At 61.7% G+C, this 15333-nt stretch overlaps 4 protein-coding genes across 4 annotated transcripts; all 4 read left to right on the forward strand.

Annotated features, from left to right (window-relative positions):
* Positions 1 to 1428: 1428 nt before the first annotated feature.
* On the forward strand, positions 1429 to 4719 carry LDBPK_261260 (hypothetical protein, conserved; the record flags this gene model as incomplete). Its single annotated transcript, XM_003861665.1, has 1 exon — positions 1429 to 4719. The coding sequence occupies one exon, from the start codon at positions 1429 to 1431 to the stop codon at positions 4717 to 4719; it is 3291 nt and encodes a 1096-aa protein (XP_003861713.1).
* Positions 4720 to 5391: 672 nt separating this feature from the next.
* On the forward strand, positions 5392 to 7164 carry LDBPK_261270 (hypothetical protein, conserved; the record flags this gene model as incomplete). The annotated part of the gene is made up of 1 exon (XM_003861666.1): positions 5392 to 7164. The coding sequence occupies one exon, from the start codon at positions 5392 to 5394 to the stop codon at positions 7162 to 7164; it is 1773 nt and encodes a 590-aa protein (XP_003861714.1).
* Positions 7165 to 7928: 764 nt separating this feature from the next.
* On the forward strand, positions 7929 to 11504 carry LDBPK_261280 (hypothetical protein, conserved; the record flags this gene model as incomplete). The annotated part of the gene is made up of 1 exon (XM_003861667.1): positions 7929 to 11504. One exon carries the CDS (start codon positions 7929 to 7931, stop codon positions 11502 to 11504), a length of 3576 nt encoding a protein of 1191 aa, XP_003861715.1.
* Positions 11505 to 13178: 1674 nt separating this feature from the next.
* Positions 13179 to 14207, forward strand: LDBPK_261290 (hypothetical protein, conserved; the record flags this gene model as incomplete). The annotated part of the gene is made up of 1 exon (XM_003861668.1): positions 13179 to 14207. The coding sequence occupies one exon, from the start codon at positions 13179 to 13181 to the stop codon at positions 14205 to 14207; it is 1029 nt and encodes a 342-aa protein (XP_003861716.1).
* Positions 14208 to 15333: the final 1126 nt, after the last annotated feature.

Raw genomic sequence — 15333 nt, forward strand, 5'->3', positions numbered from 1 at the left:
CGGGTGTATGAAGTGGTTCTTGATTCGTGCAGCGTAAGGCCTTCCTTTCTCTCTCCCATGCAGCCTGAGCTAGAGCATGAAGCTCACGCAGCACCATGTGAGAGGCATGCACCTTGGCAGCCGCCCACTTCCCCCGCTCCCCAAGCTCTTCCCTTATCTTCACATGAAGCAGAGTCCAGTAATAGGACCATGTACCAACGGTGAGAAGGAGCGGGGGCGACTCCCCTGCACTCCTGTTGTTCTTCCTCGCACGTCACTGCCGTCTCTGTGTGCTGCCCCTCCTTCTATCCCTTTACCTCTTCTGTTCATGTGCACATACGCGCATGCACGCACATGTGCATGATCGTTCTACACGCAAATGCATGTATCGACCCCCCACACACACACACCCTCGTCTGAGGGTGGAAAGGTACGAAGCGCTGCCTGCTACTGCCGCTCGCTGTATCAGTCCGTGGGCGTGTGTGTGTGTGTGTGTCTGGACTCGTTTTCCTCCGTGCTTAGGCTTTCGTTTCTCTCTCTCTCTGCTTGCGCCCTCCACTGCGTTGCCTCCCCCGCCCCCTCCCCTCTCACACGTCGCCGCAAGGGGAGCCTCTGCAGGTGCGCGGGTGCTGAGTATTTTGCTTCTGCCTTCTTGTTGCTTCTAAAAGGCCCTCACCTTCTTTTTCTGAGTTTTTTTTGTGGGTGGGTGGGTGTTTGTGTGCTTCTCTCCATCGCTGTTGCTGCTTCTACGGCATCTATTTCTACACAGCTGAAAGGCACGAAACAGGCGCGCACGCACACGCACATCATCATCATCATTCACTTTACCCATCGACCCTTGCTTTCCTTCCCCATATTGTTGCTCTGCCGCACACCTGCTGCTACTGCTGCTGTTTTGGTTGTCTTACCATTTTCTCTGTTTATTGCAGTTGTGGACTGCTAGTTCTTGTGTGTTAGCTGGCTGGTGCGTGTGCGCTCATTATCCTGCCCGTCGTCGCGCGCATATACAGGCTTGGTAACGAAGTGAGAGAGCCCTCAATCGTCTCCAAAGGTGCCTGCAAGCACACAGACGGACACACACACGCACGCACACGCGTAAGCGAAGCGTCGATCTCCGTGAAAACCATGTCCGACTCCGACTGGGAAGTGCTCTCGTCCGATGGCGAGGTGCAGGGCGTACCGCCGTTGCGTTCTGCATTCACGTCGTCCAGTGGCACCGCGAGGAGTGTGGCCGCAGGAGCGGAAGAGGGGAATGAAAAGAGTGCCGCTCGTGATTCCATGGGCACGGCAAACCGCCATGCCATTCTCACGCCGCTGTGTCTAATACTGAACCAAACTGGGACGCGCATCGGCGTCGGACACACGCGCGGCTTTCTCGTGTTCCGCGTCGTTGGCGCGCCGGCCGCGGCTGAAGCACACGGCGGCGGCGGCACTCAAGCAGCGGCAGCGATGTCAACGGTGTCGCCGTGGATGGCACAGGAAGAGAAACGGTCGGCGACGCCGGTGCACGGTGTTGCTGCAAACGCGGCAGACGAGTTGCGCGCACTCCCTGCTCAGAGCCAGCTCCTCCTCGACCCGCAGTACAACGTCGATCTTCTAACTTTTTCTCACATCCGCGAGCGCATGCGGCAGCAGCAGCAGCAGAGAGCTGCGAAGGCTGCTTGTTCCTCGCCATCGCAGTCGACGGCAACGGAAGCACCCTCTCGCGCACCACCCATGGTGACGCCGAACGGCACCGCCGACCGCTCGCACGCGCCTAGACACGCCACTGCTTCAGGAGCCACGGCGCCTTTGCTTCCTGACGAAGTACTCAGCGAGGAGGACAGTGACAGCTCCGAGTACGACCGGGGACTCCCCATGGACCTCGAGAATGACCTCGGCTCTTTCTTGACCACCGCCGGTCGTGCCTTTGCACACATGAAGCGCGACCGCCAGAGCCTGAGCTCGCGCAAGGATAAATTGGCGACGGACATCAAGTCGCTGCATCCGCAGCAAGGCGAAGCAGCTACAATCCACACTGCACCTTCCCCAGCAGCAGCAGCCTCGGGCACTGCAATGGAGGCCGGCCACGTTACTGGCGGCGACGGTGCACCTGCGGAGGCGCCTGCCATGATGAGTGAGACGCACCCGTCGCAGTGCATGCGTCTCACGCAGGAGCCAACTGCGGTGCTGGAGCGGAGCAAGGATGAGGACATCTACGTCGACCCCTCCATCAGCAATGTCGGCGACGCTGGTCGTGTTGTCGTGCAACGGATGGACAGTTTTGCGTCCTCTTCCGCAGCCTCGTCGTCGTCTGCCGCTGCGGGCCGCCGGGCATCCGACGGCGCAGGGGAGAGCGAGGACGACTACGTCGGGTTCGAGGGTGGCGGCGTGGCCGTGATGGCGTTTCTCTACGAGCAGACGTGGATGGCGTTGGTCGGCGGCGGCCCAACGCCGATGGGAACGCCGCAATGCGTGCAGTTTATCCGCGACGGCGAGCTCCAGCACCACCTTCTGATGCCAGACCCGGTGGTGCGCCTCTTCCTCGACGCGCGGCTGCTCTTTGTCCTCACCACGGCAGAGCTGCGGATGTATACCAATCCGATAGAACGGGAGTGGACATGTCTGCGGCAGTCACTGCCCTTGTCTGCCGCTGTGGCAAGTCGCTATGCCTTTGTAGCGGCCACCGCTGACTGGGCCAACGCCCCTGTGCGCGTGTGGGAAAAGCTGCCCGACCCCGGCACGTCGCCCAGCTCAGCAAGTGCGGCCACCGCACCCGACGCCGTCGAGGGGGGCCTCCGTGTGACCTCGTTCGCATCCTTAGCCAGCAGGCCCGGCGGCCAGATCGGAGACCGTGGCACGCGGACAGCTGCCGTCTCGCTGCCCGTCATCCCGGTGGTGGTGGACTACGCACGAAGTCTAGTGCTGCTGCCGGCGGGAGAAGAGGGCAAGGGATTTGCGCTGCACCGGTATGTCTCTGGGCCAGAGGTGCGCTACACAGGCCCAGTCCGCAGCGCAGGCATGAGCAGCTCGGCAAGCGCGCCTGACACAGAGTACGCAGCGGAGGGCCAAGCACATCTCTTCACCGGCAGCACCGCCGTGACGACCGGCCGAACCACCTCTTTCCTGCAGCACATCGCCACTCAAGGAACTGCGCATCGTAACCCGCTCTGCAATCTCGCCCTGTACGTTGGCTGGCCCTCGTCGATTGCGCGGCTGCTGTCGCGAGACACAGAGGCTGGCGCAGGCGACCAGACAGGCGGCTCGATGGGCAGCGGTCAGGTGGACGGATCGAGCAGTGTGGGGCTCGTGACCCTTGTCGCCGCGTCGAGCGAGTACGCCACTCGCATCACCCTTTGGATGCTTCAGGGGCCGCAGCACGAGATCGCGACGCCGTACAGCGACCATCCTTCCTCCCCCTCCGCCGACTCCGCTGGAGCAGCGGCTTTTGTTCTCCTGCGTGAGTTTCGCGTTGGCGTACGCCTGGCAGCGCCTCAAGTCGTCATGGCGTCTCTCCCAGGGGTCTCGCGATACATTGCACGCGGTCATGCAGCGCTGGCGGGAACGTCTGGCAGGGCCTCCAGTGGCGGTTCAGAGGCGGCGTCGTCTACCGGTGCAATGCTTCTGGCTAACGCGTCCGCGGCTGGAGATACGGCGAGGTCGCACGGCACCGCGACGCCGGCGTCGGCCAGCGGGCTGTTTATCGCTGCTTCCTCACCTCCATCCTCAGCCTCGCACACGGGCACAATGACCTCCTGGGCCACGGAGGCAGCCACGGCTGTCGCATCGTCTGCAACAGGACTGGCGGTCGTGCATCATCTGCAGTTTGTCGGCAACGGCGCCTACCTACTGTGCGTCCACGGCGCAGACATCATCAGCATCTTCTCGACCAGCGCACGCGAGACAGAGCAGGAGGCAAAGAACGTGTGCCGCGACCGCGTGGCGGCCGAGCAGAACCGCTATTCTCGCCTCTCCATCGTGAAGGAGTACCTCCCCCAGGCGCTGTCGAGTCGGCTGGAAGCCTACACGCGTCAGGCATGGTCCTCTTGCTCTGGTCGACTGCCTTCCGCCGACCCAACGTTCATGCCGCGCTGGATCTGTGCCCAGCGCCGAGATATGCCTGGCGCAGCGACCACCTCAACTGCGGCTGTTCCCACTGCCGCGCCTACATCTGTGAGCGCTTCCCATGGCGCTAGCAGCCTCGGGGCCGTCACCGCCACCATCGACGGCAACAGCAGTCGCGGAAGGCGGCGCTTTTTCCAGCGCTTGACTTCGCTCGTGGGATCTCGCCCGCCGACCGCAGTGTCAGCGACTCTGCCGTCTGAGAGCGCAAAGACCGCCGCGCTTCCTGGTACTGATGAGGACGAACCCAGCGCAAGCGTTCCGTCTAGGGGCACTAACCCCGAAAGTCGTTCGCTCTTCTCGCGCGCCACTGCATCACGGAAATTGAAGAGCCCTGTGGCACCGTTCACCTTTCCAACCTCCTCATTTGGCGGGCAGCGGCCACTCGCCGGGGGTGGTGTCTGGGGCACCCCCCTCACAGAGCTCCCGCAGTGCATCCAGGTATGGCCATCAGCACCGCACGCTGGGGCTGGCGCGTCGCACCAGTACATCGGCGCCGCATCGACGGCGTCTTCGCCGAGGCGGCCGCCAATCGTGTTGAACTGCGCGACGTGCGAGGGGGCCTTTGCGAACATCGTGCTATTTGCCGAAGAAGGGGAGCTTCTGACGTCGCAGGTGGTACCGTATGCCACCTCGTGATGTCCGGTCGGCCGGCTCACCTTTGGGGGAGGGGGAGGGGATGGGTGCTTGCGTATGCGTGCGTGTGTGGTGTGTGTCTGGGCCGATGGTTTGTGTGTGTGTGTGTGTCTTTCCTTTATTTCCTTTTCTGCTCCTTCTCTTCCTGTGTACTCATGCCCGTCTGCGCTTTTATGCTCACTCGTGTACCTCCATCCACCCATCCACCCGCTGCAGTCGTGCAACACAGGAAAAGAATGCCTCGCGGAAGAGACAGGCGCGGAGAAGGGCGGCGATGAAACGAGTGATGGTGGCAGCGGGAGGTGCGCGGCAACAGCTTCTCCCGCCCCCGCCCTCCCGCCGTGCCTTCCCTCCACGTTGGATGTACCGATCGGGCGCTCTTTGCGGGTCATTTCGCTTTGTCCTCCTCGCGGGTCCTGTGCCTTCGCGTGCGTGCATGTGCATGCATGTTGATCTGCATGCGTCCCTGCGCACTCGGAGGCTGTGGCACACCCAAGCGCACGCCGATGCATGCAGGGACACCATCGGCAGCTCGCTCTCTCTGTCTCACTATCCGCTCTCGCCTTCCCGTCGCGCTTTTCACGCAATAGCCTCTCCCGCGGCTCCAAATTTTAGGCGCCCAAAAGTCGGTTCCCACCCCACCCCCGCGTCCGCGCGTTGCCCCTGTCATCCATCATGCCGACTAGCGCTGTCTCCTCGGCAACTTCGTGCGGCTGTCCATTGACGCTGCTGGAGGCGTTTGCGAGCAGCGCCGCCGCTCTTCGGCAGTTTGGCATTCCGCGCGTTCGCGTCGTAGGGCTGAGTGAAGGATGCACACAGCAGGATTACGAGCGTCAGCGCGCGCGCCCAGATGGCAAGGACCTCGAGACGCTGCTTCAGGAGAGCAGCCTGCGTGGCCCACACGGTCGGCTTGGCACTGCCAGCCGTCGCACCCAAAACGAGCAAAGTTCCCTGCACGAGGCAACGGCGTATCAAAACGTGCCGGTTGTGACGGAGCAGGAGTTTATGAGCAAGTTTGTCTTCCATTCTCGCCCGTGCGTCATCCTCGACGCGCTGGAGGCGTGGCCAGCACTGCGCAAGTGGCGAGACGATTGCTACGTGTTTGACCTCGACCACAGTCTGCCACTGGAGGCGGAGAAGAGGTCTGACTCTGAAGAAGAGCAGGACGAGGACGAGGACGCGAAGGAGGACGATGAGGACACCGGCACCAAAGAGCCGGTCTGCAAGCACGCAGGTAAGACGAAGTCAACGGGGGAAGCAGTAATGCGGCCCAAAAATGTCACGGTGGCTCTGACGCCAAACGGGCGCGCTGACTCCGTCACCCGCGTCACGTACGCGACTGCCGCCGTGCCAGCTGAGGAGGCGGCCCGCGTGTACGCCGGCGATGAGGCCTGCAAGCAGGCAGTGCTCCTCTCTCCACTCACCCACGCCGCAGACACAGACGGAGGCGGCGCGATTCGGCAAGAGAAAATTTTCATGTACGCCGCAGAGCTGCGCGTGACTCTGCCGCAGCTGTACGGCCTTCTGCTGCGCAGTCCCATGCGCTCGCCGCCGCACCCCATCGACATTGACATGCGCACCTACGCGGACAAGCAGCGCACGCCCGCTATCGCGTACGCGCAGCTGCAGAATAACTGCCTGAACACGGAGTACACTCACCTGCGCGTTGACCTGCTCCCGAACGTGGAGCGGTTTGGCTGCCGTGTCTTCAGCAAGGAGGCAGTGGAGGCGGCCAACGTGTGGATCGGCATCCCTGCGTCGGTGTCATCGATGCATCAGGACTGGGTCGAGAACCTCTACTCGGTGGTGCGCGGCGTGAAGGAATTCGTGCTGATTCCGCCGTGGGAGGGCCCCTTTGTGCCGAAGCCGGAGATCCCCGCCGCGGCATTCGCTATCGATGAGGCGGCGAGCCTGATCGACCCCGAGGACGACCGCGCCGAAAGCTGGTCGCTTCAGTTCAAGCAATACCCCGTGAAGGATGGCACTGTGGTGCCTTGGATGGACTTCGACCTCGCCGGCGCAGACGCGGAGGTGGACGCGGAGGGCGCTGCACGTGCTGAGCTGGAGGGCCGACTGCTAGAGAAACTTCGCGTTAGCACGTCGCCATCGCCGTCATTGTTGTCAAGCGCCGAGGCGAAGAGGGCTAGCAACGATGAAGACGCGGCTGCCGCACGCGAGGAAGCCGGCCGCAAGCCGCTACACCCCTTAGTCGTCTACGTACACCCCGGCGAAACGCTTTACCTGCCCGCGATGTGGCTTCATCGTGTTGCCCAACACCCCGATAGCACCGACCTGCACGCGCGTCAGCGGCACAGCGGGTCTGCCAACGCGGCAGCATCCGCCTCGCCACCGCCACTCCCCCTGACCGCCGCGGTGAACTACTGGTATGACATGAGCTTCAGCAACCCGTCGGTCGTGCTTTTGCGTGAGTTTGGGCTCCTGTTATGAGGTGGGGGCTCGCTGCGCCGGGTCGGCGTTCCATCGACTCGTTCTCTCTCTCTCTCCCCACCCCTCCCCCCTTCACGGAGGCGGATGCACCTCTTTTTTTGGTCAACACGAAGTACAGGCGACGGGGAGAGAGAGGTGGGGGAGGGGCTGTGAGTATCTGCGCTCGGCGGGTAGTGAAGCCAATAGTCATCGACTCACGGATGGAAGAAAAGAGGGGATTGAGGCTGGAGTCATGTGGGCAGTTTTTGCGGGTGGTTTTGGAGGGTCTGGATGTGAGTGTGCGCACCACTGCTAACGTCGGAGCATGCTTGATGCAGCAGCGCGAATCGCGTAACCGTGCAACTAAAGAGCCGGCACCACCAAATCAGTTTAGAAAGCAACCTGTGCACGCACGTCCATGTATGCTCTCTACCAAGGTGGGAAGGCACTCCTGCGCGCTGCTGCACAACAACAGCAGCCGAGGAGCCGTCTCATCCCTCCATCACGTGAACTGTGGTTGTGCGAATGCTCATGCCCAAACAGGATTGGAGCGGCTTCCGTTCCGATGTTTCTCTCCTGCTGCCCCTCCCCCCCCCGCGCGCCCCCGATCCTCGAATCTCTCTTTCTTCTCCTTTCACGTTTTCTTTGCTTGCACCAGCTAGCGCTGCGGAGGGACGTGCACACGCATAAGTGCCTTCAGCCGCTCCACGCACACGCACACCCTCCTCGTCCCCCTCCGCTCTGCCTCTCACTTGCCAGCACAACACACACGCACAAACTGTATCATGACGGAAAAGTCGCTCCTTCTGAAGTGTGACTTTGCTGGTCGTTACTTCATGGTGGGCACTGACTTCCCCGCCGCACGCATCTTCGACACGACGACCTCATCCCTGGCCGCTGTTGTGGAGTTGCCCCTGCGCAGGCGCACAGTCTCGCTCGCTGCACTGACACTGACGTCTGTCGCGATTCGCCAAGCGGAGGAGAACGAAGCGCCGGCGTCAAGCGGGAAGGGCAGCTCGCTTGCCGGTAACCGCAGCGAGGCGCTTCTCGACAACAAGGTCGCCACATATTATGCCGCCGTCGGCCTCAGCGACGGTACGGTGATCCTGCACGATGTTCGCCGCGACGTTCAGCTCGCCCATGTGCAAGTGTCAGAGACGCAGCAGCCAATCATCTCGCTGCAGATGTGTGGCGGGTACGCGTTCTGCTTGGCTGCCAACCGCATCCTGTACGTGCTGCACGTTCAGAACTCCACCTCAGGGCCGTGTCTTCGTCTGTGCGTGCAGCCCGATGCGAGCTCGATCGCGGTCACCACACTCACTGCTATGGACACTGCGGCAGTGACGGCGCCCCGCACAGCATCAAGCGCCACCAACTCGAATCGCGTCTTTCGTGTGCTCGTCTCGGGGCCCACAAATGCGCTGTACGAGATGCGTGCGCTGGCGAACAACAGCAGCTGCAGCGGTGCCATGGCCGGCTCGGCTACCGCCAACACGGCAGTCGCGCCGCAGGTGCACGCCACGAAGCTGCTGGCATTTCCATCGCAGGGAACGAGTGCCGAGTTTGCATGGGTGAGCAGCGTGGCCCCGTCAGCTCTGCCTGCTGGTGGCGGTGGTGTGTCGGACACGCCCGTCTCGCTGCCGGCCATCACGGCCAGCGCGCAGGATGGCGTTGTGCGCGTCTGGGACGTGCGGTACACGCCACCGCCCTCCTCTGCCGCTGCCTCACCCCTCACCACCGATCTTGACAGCGTCGCTGCATCGTCGTCGGCAATGGTGGCGCGGTGCCGCCGAACGCTTCTGTGCGGACAGCGCATCCTCAACGTGTCCGTGCTGCCCGACACGATCAACGGCAGCCGTAAGGGCAACTACATCATGGTGACCACCCTAACCGGTTCGGTGCTGCTCTGGAGTCTCGGTGACGCTCTGCTGCCGCCAGTTGTGGAGCCGGTGCCACTGAAGCCTGATGTGGTGCTCGTGTCTGCGGTGGCAGCTGGTCGGCTTCTCTTCGGTGCATTGCGGCCGGCGTCTGGAGCACCCAGCCACGCCGCACCATCAGACAGCCCGCTGCGTTCGCTGGAGATGACCCTGTTGCGCGGTCGCTTCGCTCTGCCCCTGTTTGAAACCAAGAACGTTGGCGACGCCGTGGAGGAGGCCTCGTCCGCAGGTGCCGCAGCGCCGCCGGAGTCGGCGGCCACCACGGGCGCGGCCGTCGGAGCCCGCACGAAGGCGAGGGCGGCGAAAGCGAATGCTGCCAACGCGCGACGCACGGCCCTCGCCACCCTCGCCCTCGGCGTGGCCGGCACGAATGCCAGCGTCGCCACCGTCGTGGAGCTGCCGCTGAACGCGGCGCACGCCTCGTTGCTGGCACACCAGCGCGACGCGGAGTACCTTCTCCAGCACACCACCGACGCGGCTACGAGCGCCTTCGTCGTTATGGACACCGTCTGGGCAGCGCACCGGCAGCAGGTTGCCGCAAAGGCGAGCCAGTACATGACGGACGCTTTCAAGGCGCCGCAGCTGTACCACGCCAAGTCCATTCAGGACCTGCCAGTGAAGCAGTACACACTCGAGCAGCGGCTGCAGCAGGTGGCCCGTGAAGAGGCGGCCGCCGCGCTGCGGCGGAGGCAACTCGCCACCGGCAGTGCAGTGGCCGCCGAGGGAGCAAGCGACGCCGACGATGCCCTCGAGCAGCGCCAGGGAGGCGACACCAAGGCTGGTCGCAGTGTCATGTCACACCACGCCCTCGGGCTCGCTACCGTGCCTCTGTATCAGGCGCTGCACGCAAATGACACGTCGGCTGTGATGGACCTGTTAAGCATGTCCGCTCGGTCCGCGGAGGGCATGCGGGCGACGGTGCTTTCCCTGCAGCTCCCGTACTGCCTGCAGCTGCTGCATGTCATCTCGGAGCGTTTGGGGCTGTGCAGTAAGGCGGTCGAGAAGGTCACGCCAGCGTCGCAGTCTGGCGCGGGTGATGGTGCAGAGTCGACGACCGCGTGTGCTACGGCTGAGCAGGACGGTCACGCCGTCGGCACCGTGAGCGGCAGCGCGACGGCCGACGCGGCGGCGCAGTCAGCAGACGCCTATGGTAGCAGGGGCAGCGGTGCCGCGCTGCGCGGAGGCGTGGCAGCCTTTTCGATTCGCTCCTCTCTTCTCGAGTGGATCGACGCGATTGTGCACTACCGCGGCAGCGAGCTGCTGGCGGTGCAGCGCGATTGGGACGCGCGGGAGGCGGCCGGTCGGGCGAGCGAGACGACACCGCCGATGGTGGCCTCTCCTCCCAAGGACTTCCTAGCCCCCATCCTGCACCACTACGAAAGCTTGTGCAGCCAATACGACAAGCTGGCTGTCCTGTATGGGCGACTGTCGATCTTTAAGTCCGTCCGGCCTTCACGGAAGAATGAGTTCCTGAACATTCCGCGGAAGTCGCTATCCTCCAATGTGGAGATGGGGCGTCCAGTGCCAGCCGTCAACGGTGGCCTCGCCACTAGCAGCGACTCCAGCAAGCGACGCCTGCACCTCACCGGGCGGAGCAGCGTCGTCGATGACGACATCCTCTTCCCTGTAATGTTCAAGGAGTCGCGCTCGCGGTCTGGCCCTCGAGTGGTGCGCGTCCGCAGCAAGCTCGAGATAGAGAAGAAGCGGCGGCAGCGCGAGAGCAAGGGCGTGGCGTTGCAGAAGCGTGCCCGCGCGCTGGCGCGGGAGCAGCTGCGGAGCACCAAGGCTGCGCACAGCATCCTCGACGACAACAGCGGCATGAAGCGCGGCGGCCTTGATGTCGTGGACCAGATCATGATGGCCGAGATGGCGGGCAAAGACGGCGAGATGGACCTGGACGCGCTGGAGGCGATGGACCTCGCTGACGATGCGAGCGACGCGAATATGCCGAGCGACGTCTCCTTTGACAGCGAAGCGGGTGAAGAAGGTGAGGACTGGAGTGAGGAGGGGGCGGAGAGTGTCACTGCCGCTCGTGGCAAGAGCAAGAAAACCCGCAGGGAGGCCGTCGTCGCGGACCAAATGCTGGCCGACGCCGCGGATGAAGAGAGTGACGACGACCAAGACAAGGACGACGACGCGGCCCTCGACAGCAGCGAGGCCGAGTTCTCTTCGGGCAGCGATGATGACGTTGACTCCGACTCCCCGGATGGCGACGATGAAGAGAGTGATGCCGAGGAAGACGATGACGATGACGACGAGGCTCAAGAGAGCGGTGACGATGACAAGACGCAGACGTCTGACGAACTCGACGAAGAGAACGAGGACGATGGAATGGGCGAGGACATGCAGGAGCTGCTGAGCCGGCATGAGGACGATGCGGATCGCTCAGAGCGTCGCAAAGCCAAGAAGGTGCGCACTGACTAAGAGAGAAAAGAGGGGCGAGAGAGAGAGAGATGAACAGAGTCAATTAGCTGATCTTGGACTGTATCCGGAACGAAAGCACCTAGCGAGCTCCTCTCCCTTTCCCTCCCCCCCCCCCCACATGTGTGCGTACCAGTAACCAAATAACAGATTAAGATGATGCGGTCGAATAAGGCAGGAAATCCATACACTTATAGGTGAAGTGCGATACAATGGCAGAACGGGAATACTGAGCGCGGCGCCTCCTCTATCTGCTCCTCCACAGTATGTGAGTGCCGGTGTATCTGTTCGTGATGTGTTGGTATCCGCGCTGTGCAGAGGTGCATATATATATATATATGCACGTAGGCGTATGTTCGTATGTGTGCGAGTGTGGAAAAGTCGGAGTGGGGCTGTGCTGGATGAGGGACGTGGCCAGTGAGTGTGTGTGTGTGTCGATAGAAGCAGCAGATGAGCGGTACAGATGCCTGTCTGTGGAACGCTGATGGGCACCTTCTGTGCTACATGTGAGTGAGTGTGCATGCGGCTCGCCCTCTCTGCTTGTCTCTCCGCCCCACCCTCCTCCCTTCTTTTCTGGTTGGGCTCCTTTCTTGCACTTCGGCTAATCCTGTTGGCGGCGGTGGCGGCGGTGGTGCCGACGATCGTAATGAGATGCACGCTGTTGGTCTCTCCCGACTTCGCTCTCGTTCTAAGAGAAATGAGACTCTCTTTCTGCCTTGTTTAGCTGTTGTTCAACACGCACCACACACGCTCAGCATTCGCATGCGCGCGGAAACGAAAGGGAAGCACAGATGCAGAGAGAGAAAGACAGGCAGTGACTGCGAGTCGAGTTAACGGGTGAAGAGGAGGTGCAGATTTGTGGGGCTCTGCGTGCTACCAGTGAGCCATGGCGAGCAGCCTGAGTGCAGGTGCAAACGTATCCCCACGCGAGAGTCCTCTGTGAGAGAACGCGTTGTGTGTAGCGGCTCCGCCCTGCCACTGTCAGTGCCACTAAGCGTTACCTCTTCACTGAGAAATAAGCGAGACGTGTTCCTGTCCTGCGATGTGGCTCGGCAATGGTACCAGGGCAGATGATGCAAGGCGCACGAGTCATTGCCACAGCGCTCGAGCCTACCCTCGCCACCATCGCCTTTGCTCTCTGGTGTTGCCATGCACTTGTTGTTCTCGGCAACTGGTAGTGACTGGGCCATTACTTTCTTTCTCGCTCTCTGCATTTCTCCCTTTCTTAGATGCAGCGTCTCAGTCCGCGCCCCTTTTCGCCTCTTTTCCGTGCGCTTCGCTCTGTTTTCGTCCCCTTCTCCCGTGCGCGTGTGCGTTGTTCTTGAGCCTCTCGTCTGCTGGTTCTCGCCGCGTCTGCCACGCCTCCTCCGTGTCTGCTCGCCCACAAGCACACACACATAAATACGGAAAGAGGGAGCGAGGGATAGAGTGAGAGGAGCAGGGGTCACACACATACACACATCTCTTCTCTCTCTCTCTTGGTGCTCTCATCAGGCGCTCATCCCCCCTTGGCATCGTCGCTCCGTGCCTTCTCTCCCGTTTTACGGCCCCCGCTGACTTTCTGCGGTGGTGCGGATCGAGGCGCACGCACGCGCACAGGCGCAGTTGATAGCAGCATCTTGTGGTGCCGTAGAGAGAGCGTGTGCGCGCGACTCCTGGAAAGGCACAAGCGAAAAGATGTACACGCAAACGACGCCGTTGCTGCGCGGCCTCTTCTCAAGGAAGCAGGACATGCAGTCGATGGTCGAAGGCCACTTCTGGAGCCTCACGCGGTACCGCATTCTGCCGCGGTTTCTCGGCCTTGACTTCGCTGGCAACGTCATCTTCTTTCCGTCCCACCGCAAGCAAGGCTTTGGTGGATGGACGGCCGTCACGCTAGGTGCGCCGGGTAGTGCAAACTCGGCCTTTCTCAGCTCGGACATGAGCGGTGTGAACGTCCTCGAGGATGGCTACCCGCTACACTACAAGGCGAGCCGCAAGCTGCAGGCCTTCGTGGCCCAGGAGCGTCGCCGCTGGCAGAAGAAGCAGGCGGAGGCGATGGCGGCCGCGGCAAAGGCCAAGGCTGACAGTGAGGCAGCTGCAGAGGCAACAAAGATGTCTGCGGAAACTGCGAAGAGTGGCCAGGCCATCAATGTGGCGATCCCGCAGGAGCACATGGCGAGCTACGATGACGACCAGCAGTTCCGCGACATGCTTGCTATCAAGTGCTCACAGCCGCGCTTCTACACCAGCCAGCTGCGTGTCAGCCGTCTTGCCACTATCATGTACAAGTGTCTCTACTTTTACCTCTGGGCTGTGTTTGTGTCGCTCATCGTGCAGGGCTACCTCATGTTCCGTGCCTGGGTAAACCCCCCGGCTCGCGAGGGACTCAAGAACATCGAGGAGCACGTTCTGCACATTCCACGGCTGCTTTTCTCGGGATGTGTGTACGGGCTCGTGTGGCTCGTGCGCACCGCGCAGCCGGTGATCGACCCTGTCGTGAACTTTTTGACGGAGAACTTTCCCCAGGTGAACTGGGGCGCCGCCTCTGCCGAGAACCTGGCAAGCCGGGCACAGCACCTTGCCGACGACGCGCACCCCAAGGCAAAGGAACGCAGGCAGAAGGAGATGCAGCTAAAGCTGCAGACGGAAGCAGAGCGCCGCACGTGGTGGACGCGTGTCTTGATGGTGCTGCTGGCCGTCTTCTCCGTCCTCTGCGTTCTTTGAGCAACACGTAAGAGGGCAGCGAAGCGAAAAGGAAAAAGAGAAGGGCCGACCTCGACTCAGAGAGAGAGAGCGCAGCCCTGCTGCGGCGGAGCTGAAAAGGGGCCGTTGCACCCCTGCCTCTTGCGCGCACACACACACACGGACGACCTGATGCATGCCAATGCCCCCACACTTGTTTTCCGTCTCCTTCCCTCTTGCTCCCTTTCTTGTACTCTTTGCTTGTGTTTTGGTACCTTTTCTTGGCCGGAGGAGTGCCCTCTGACCTCCTTGACGTGTCTTGCTATCTGTGGATGTGAGTCCTCTCGCTGTCTTTCGATTCTCATGTACATGCGTGATGGCACGCGCGCACGTTGGCGCGTTGCCTTTCTCATGATCTTCTTTAGACCAGTGTATGCTGTCCGATGGGGTCTAGGTGTAGCTGTTTCCTCGTTGTTCTCTTGTTCTTCTCAAGGAGGGTGCAGTGAGGGCAGGCCTTGTTTAATGTAAGCGTTGTTGTCGTGTACATGCGTCTCTGTTTGAGGAGAGGGGGATTACCTCTGTCTATGCGGTGCTCTGGCGTACCAGTGCCCAGCTGCGCCCTGTCCTCTCTCTCTATCCCCACCTCACCCCACCCCCACTTGCCTGGTCGTTCGACGGTTCTGGTTCCTTTGACTGTCGCCCTTGTCCACTGTCCTCCTTGCCTCTCTCTGCCTCTGCCTCTGCCTCTGTGTGTGTGCGCGCGCGCCATTGTTGCGGCGGTATCACTACAAAACAAGGTATGCGTACATGTGCTATGCACGTCCTCGCTAACTTTATTGTCCTTCCAACCTCCATCTCTGTGTGTGTGTGTGTGCGCGCTCCTCTGTCCCTGTGCGTGTCTAAGTGCGGGCGTCCGCGTTAGCGTGTCCGTCTCTATGTGAGTGGATCTTTTCCGTGGAAGGGCCGTCCAGACTCGCCCACACAAACGTCAACTAAACAATGACCACCATCGAAGCTCGAGATGCGGGCGGGGATCGGGTTGCTGATTCCGCCCTCTCCTGCTGGCCGATAGGGTGGATGCACCGTGGGCGGGTGTCATTTATTTGCTTCCTTTCACCTACGAAAGAGGCGGCGGTGTGCATGCGCATCTCCGTGCCCGTATTTTCTG

This window comes from Leishmania donovani, chromosome 26 (assembly GCF_000227135.1).
Source record: "Leishmania donovani BPK282A1 complete genome, chromosome 26".
In the NCBI taxonomy this organism is placed as follows: Eukaryota; Euglenozoa; class Kinetoplastea; order Trypanosomatida; family Trypanosomatidae; genus Leishmania; species Leishmania donovani.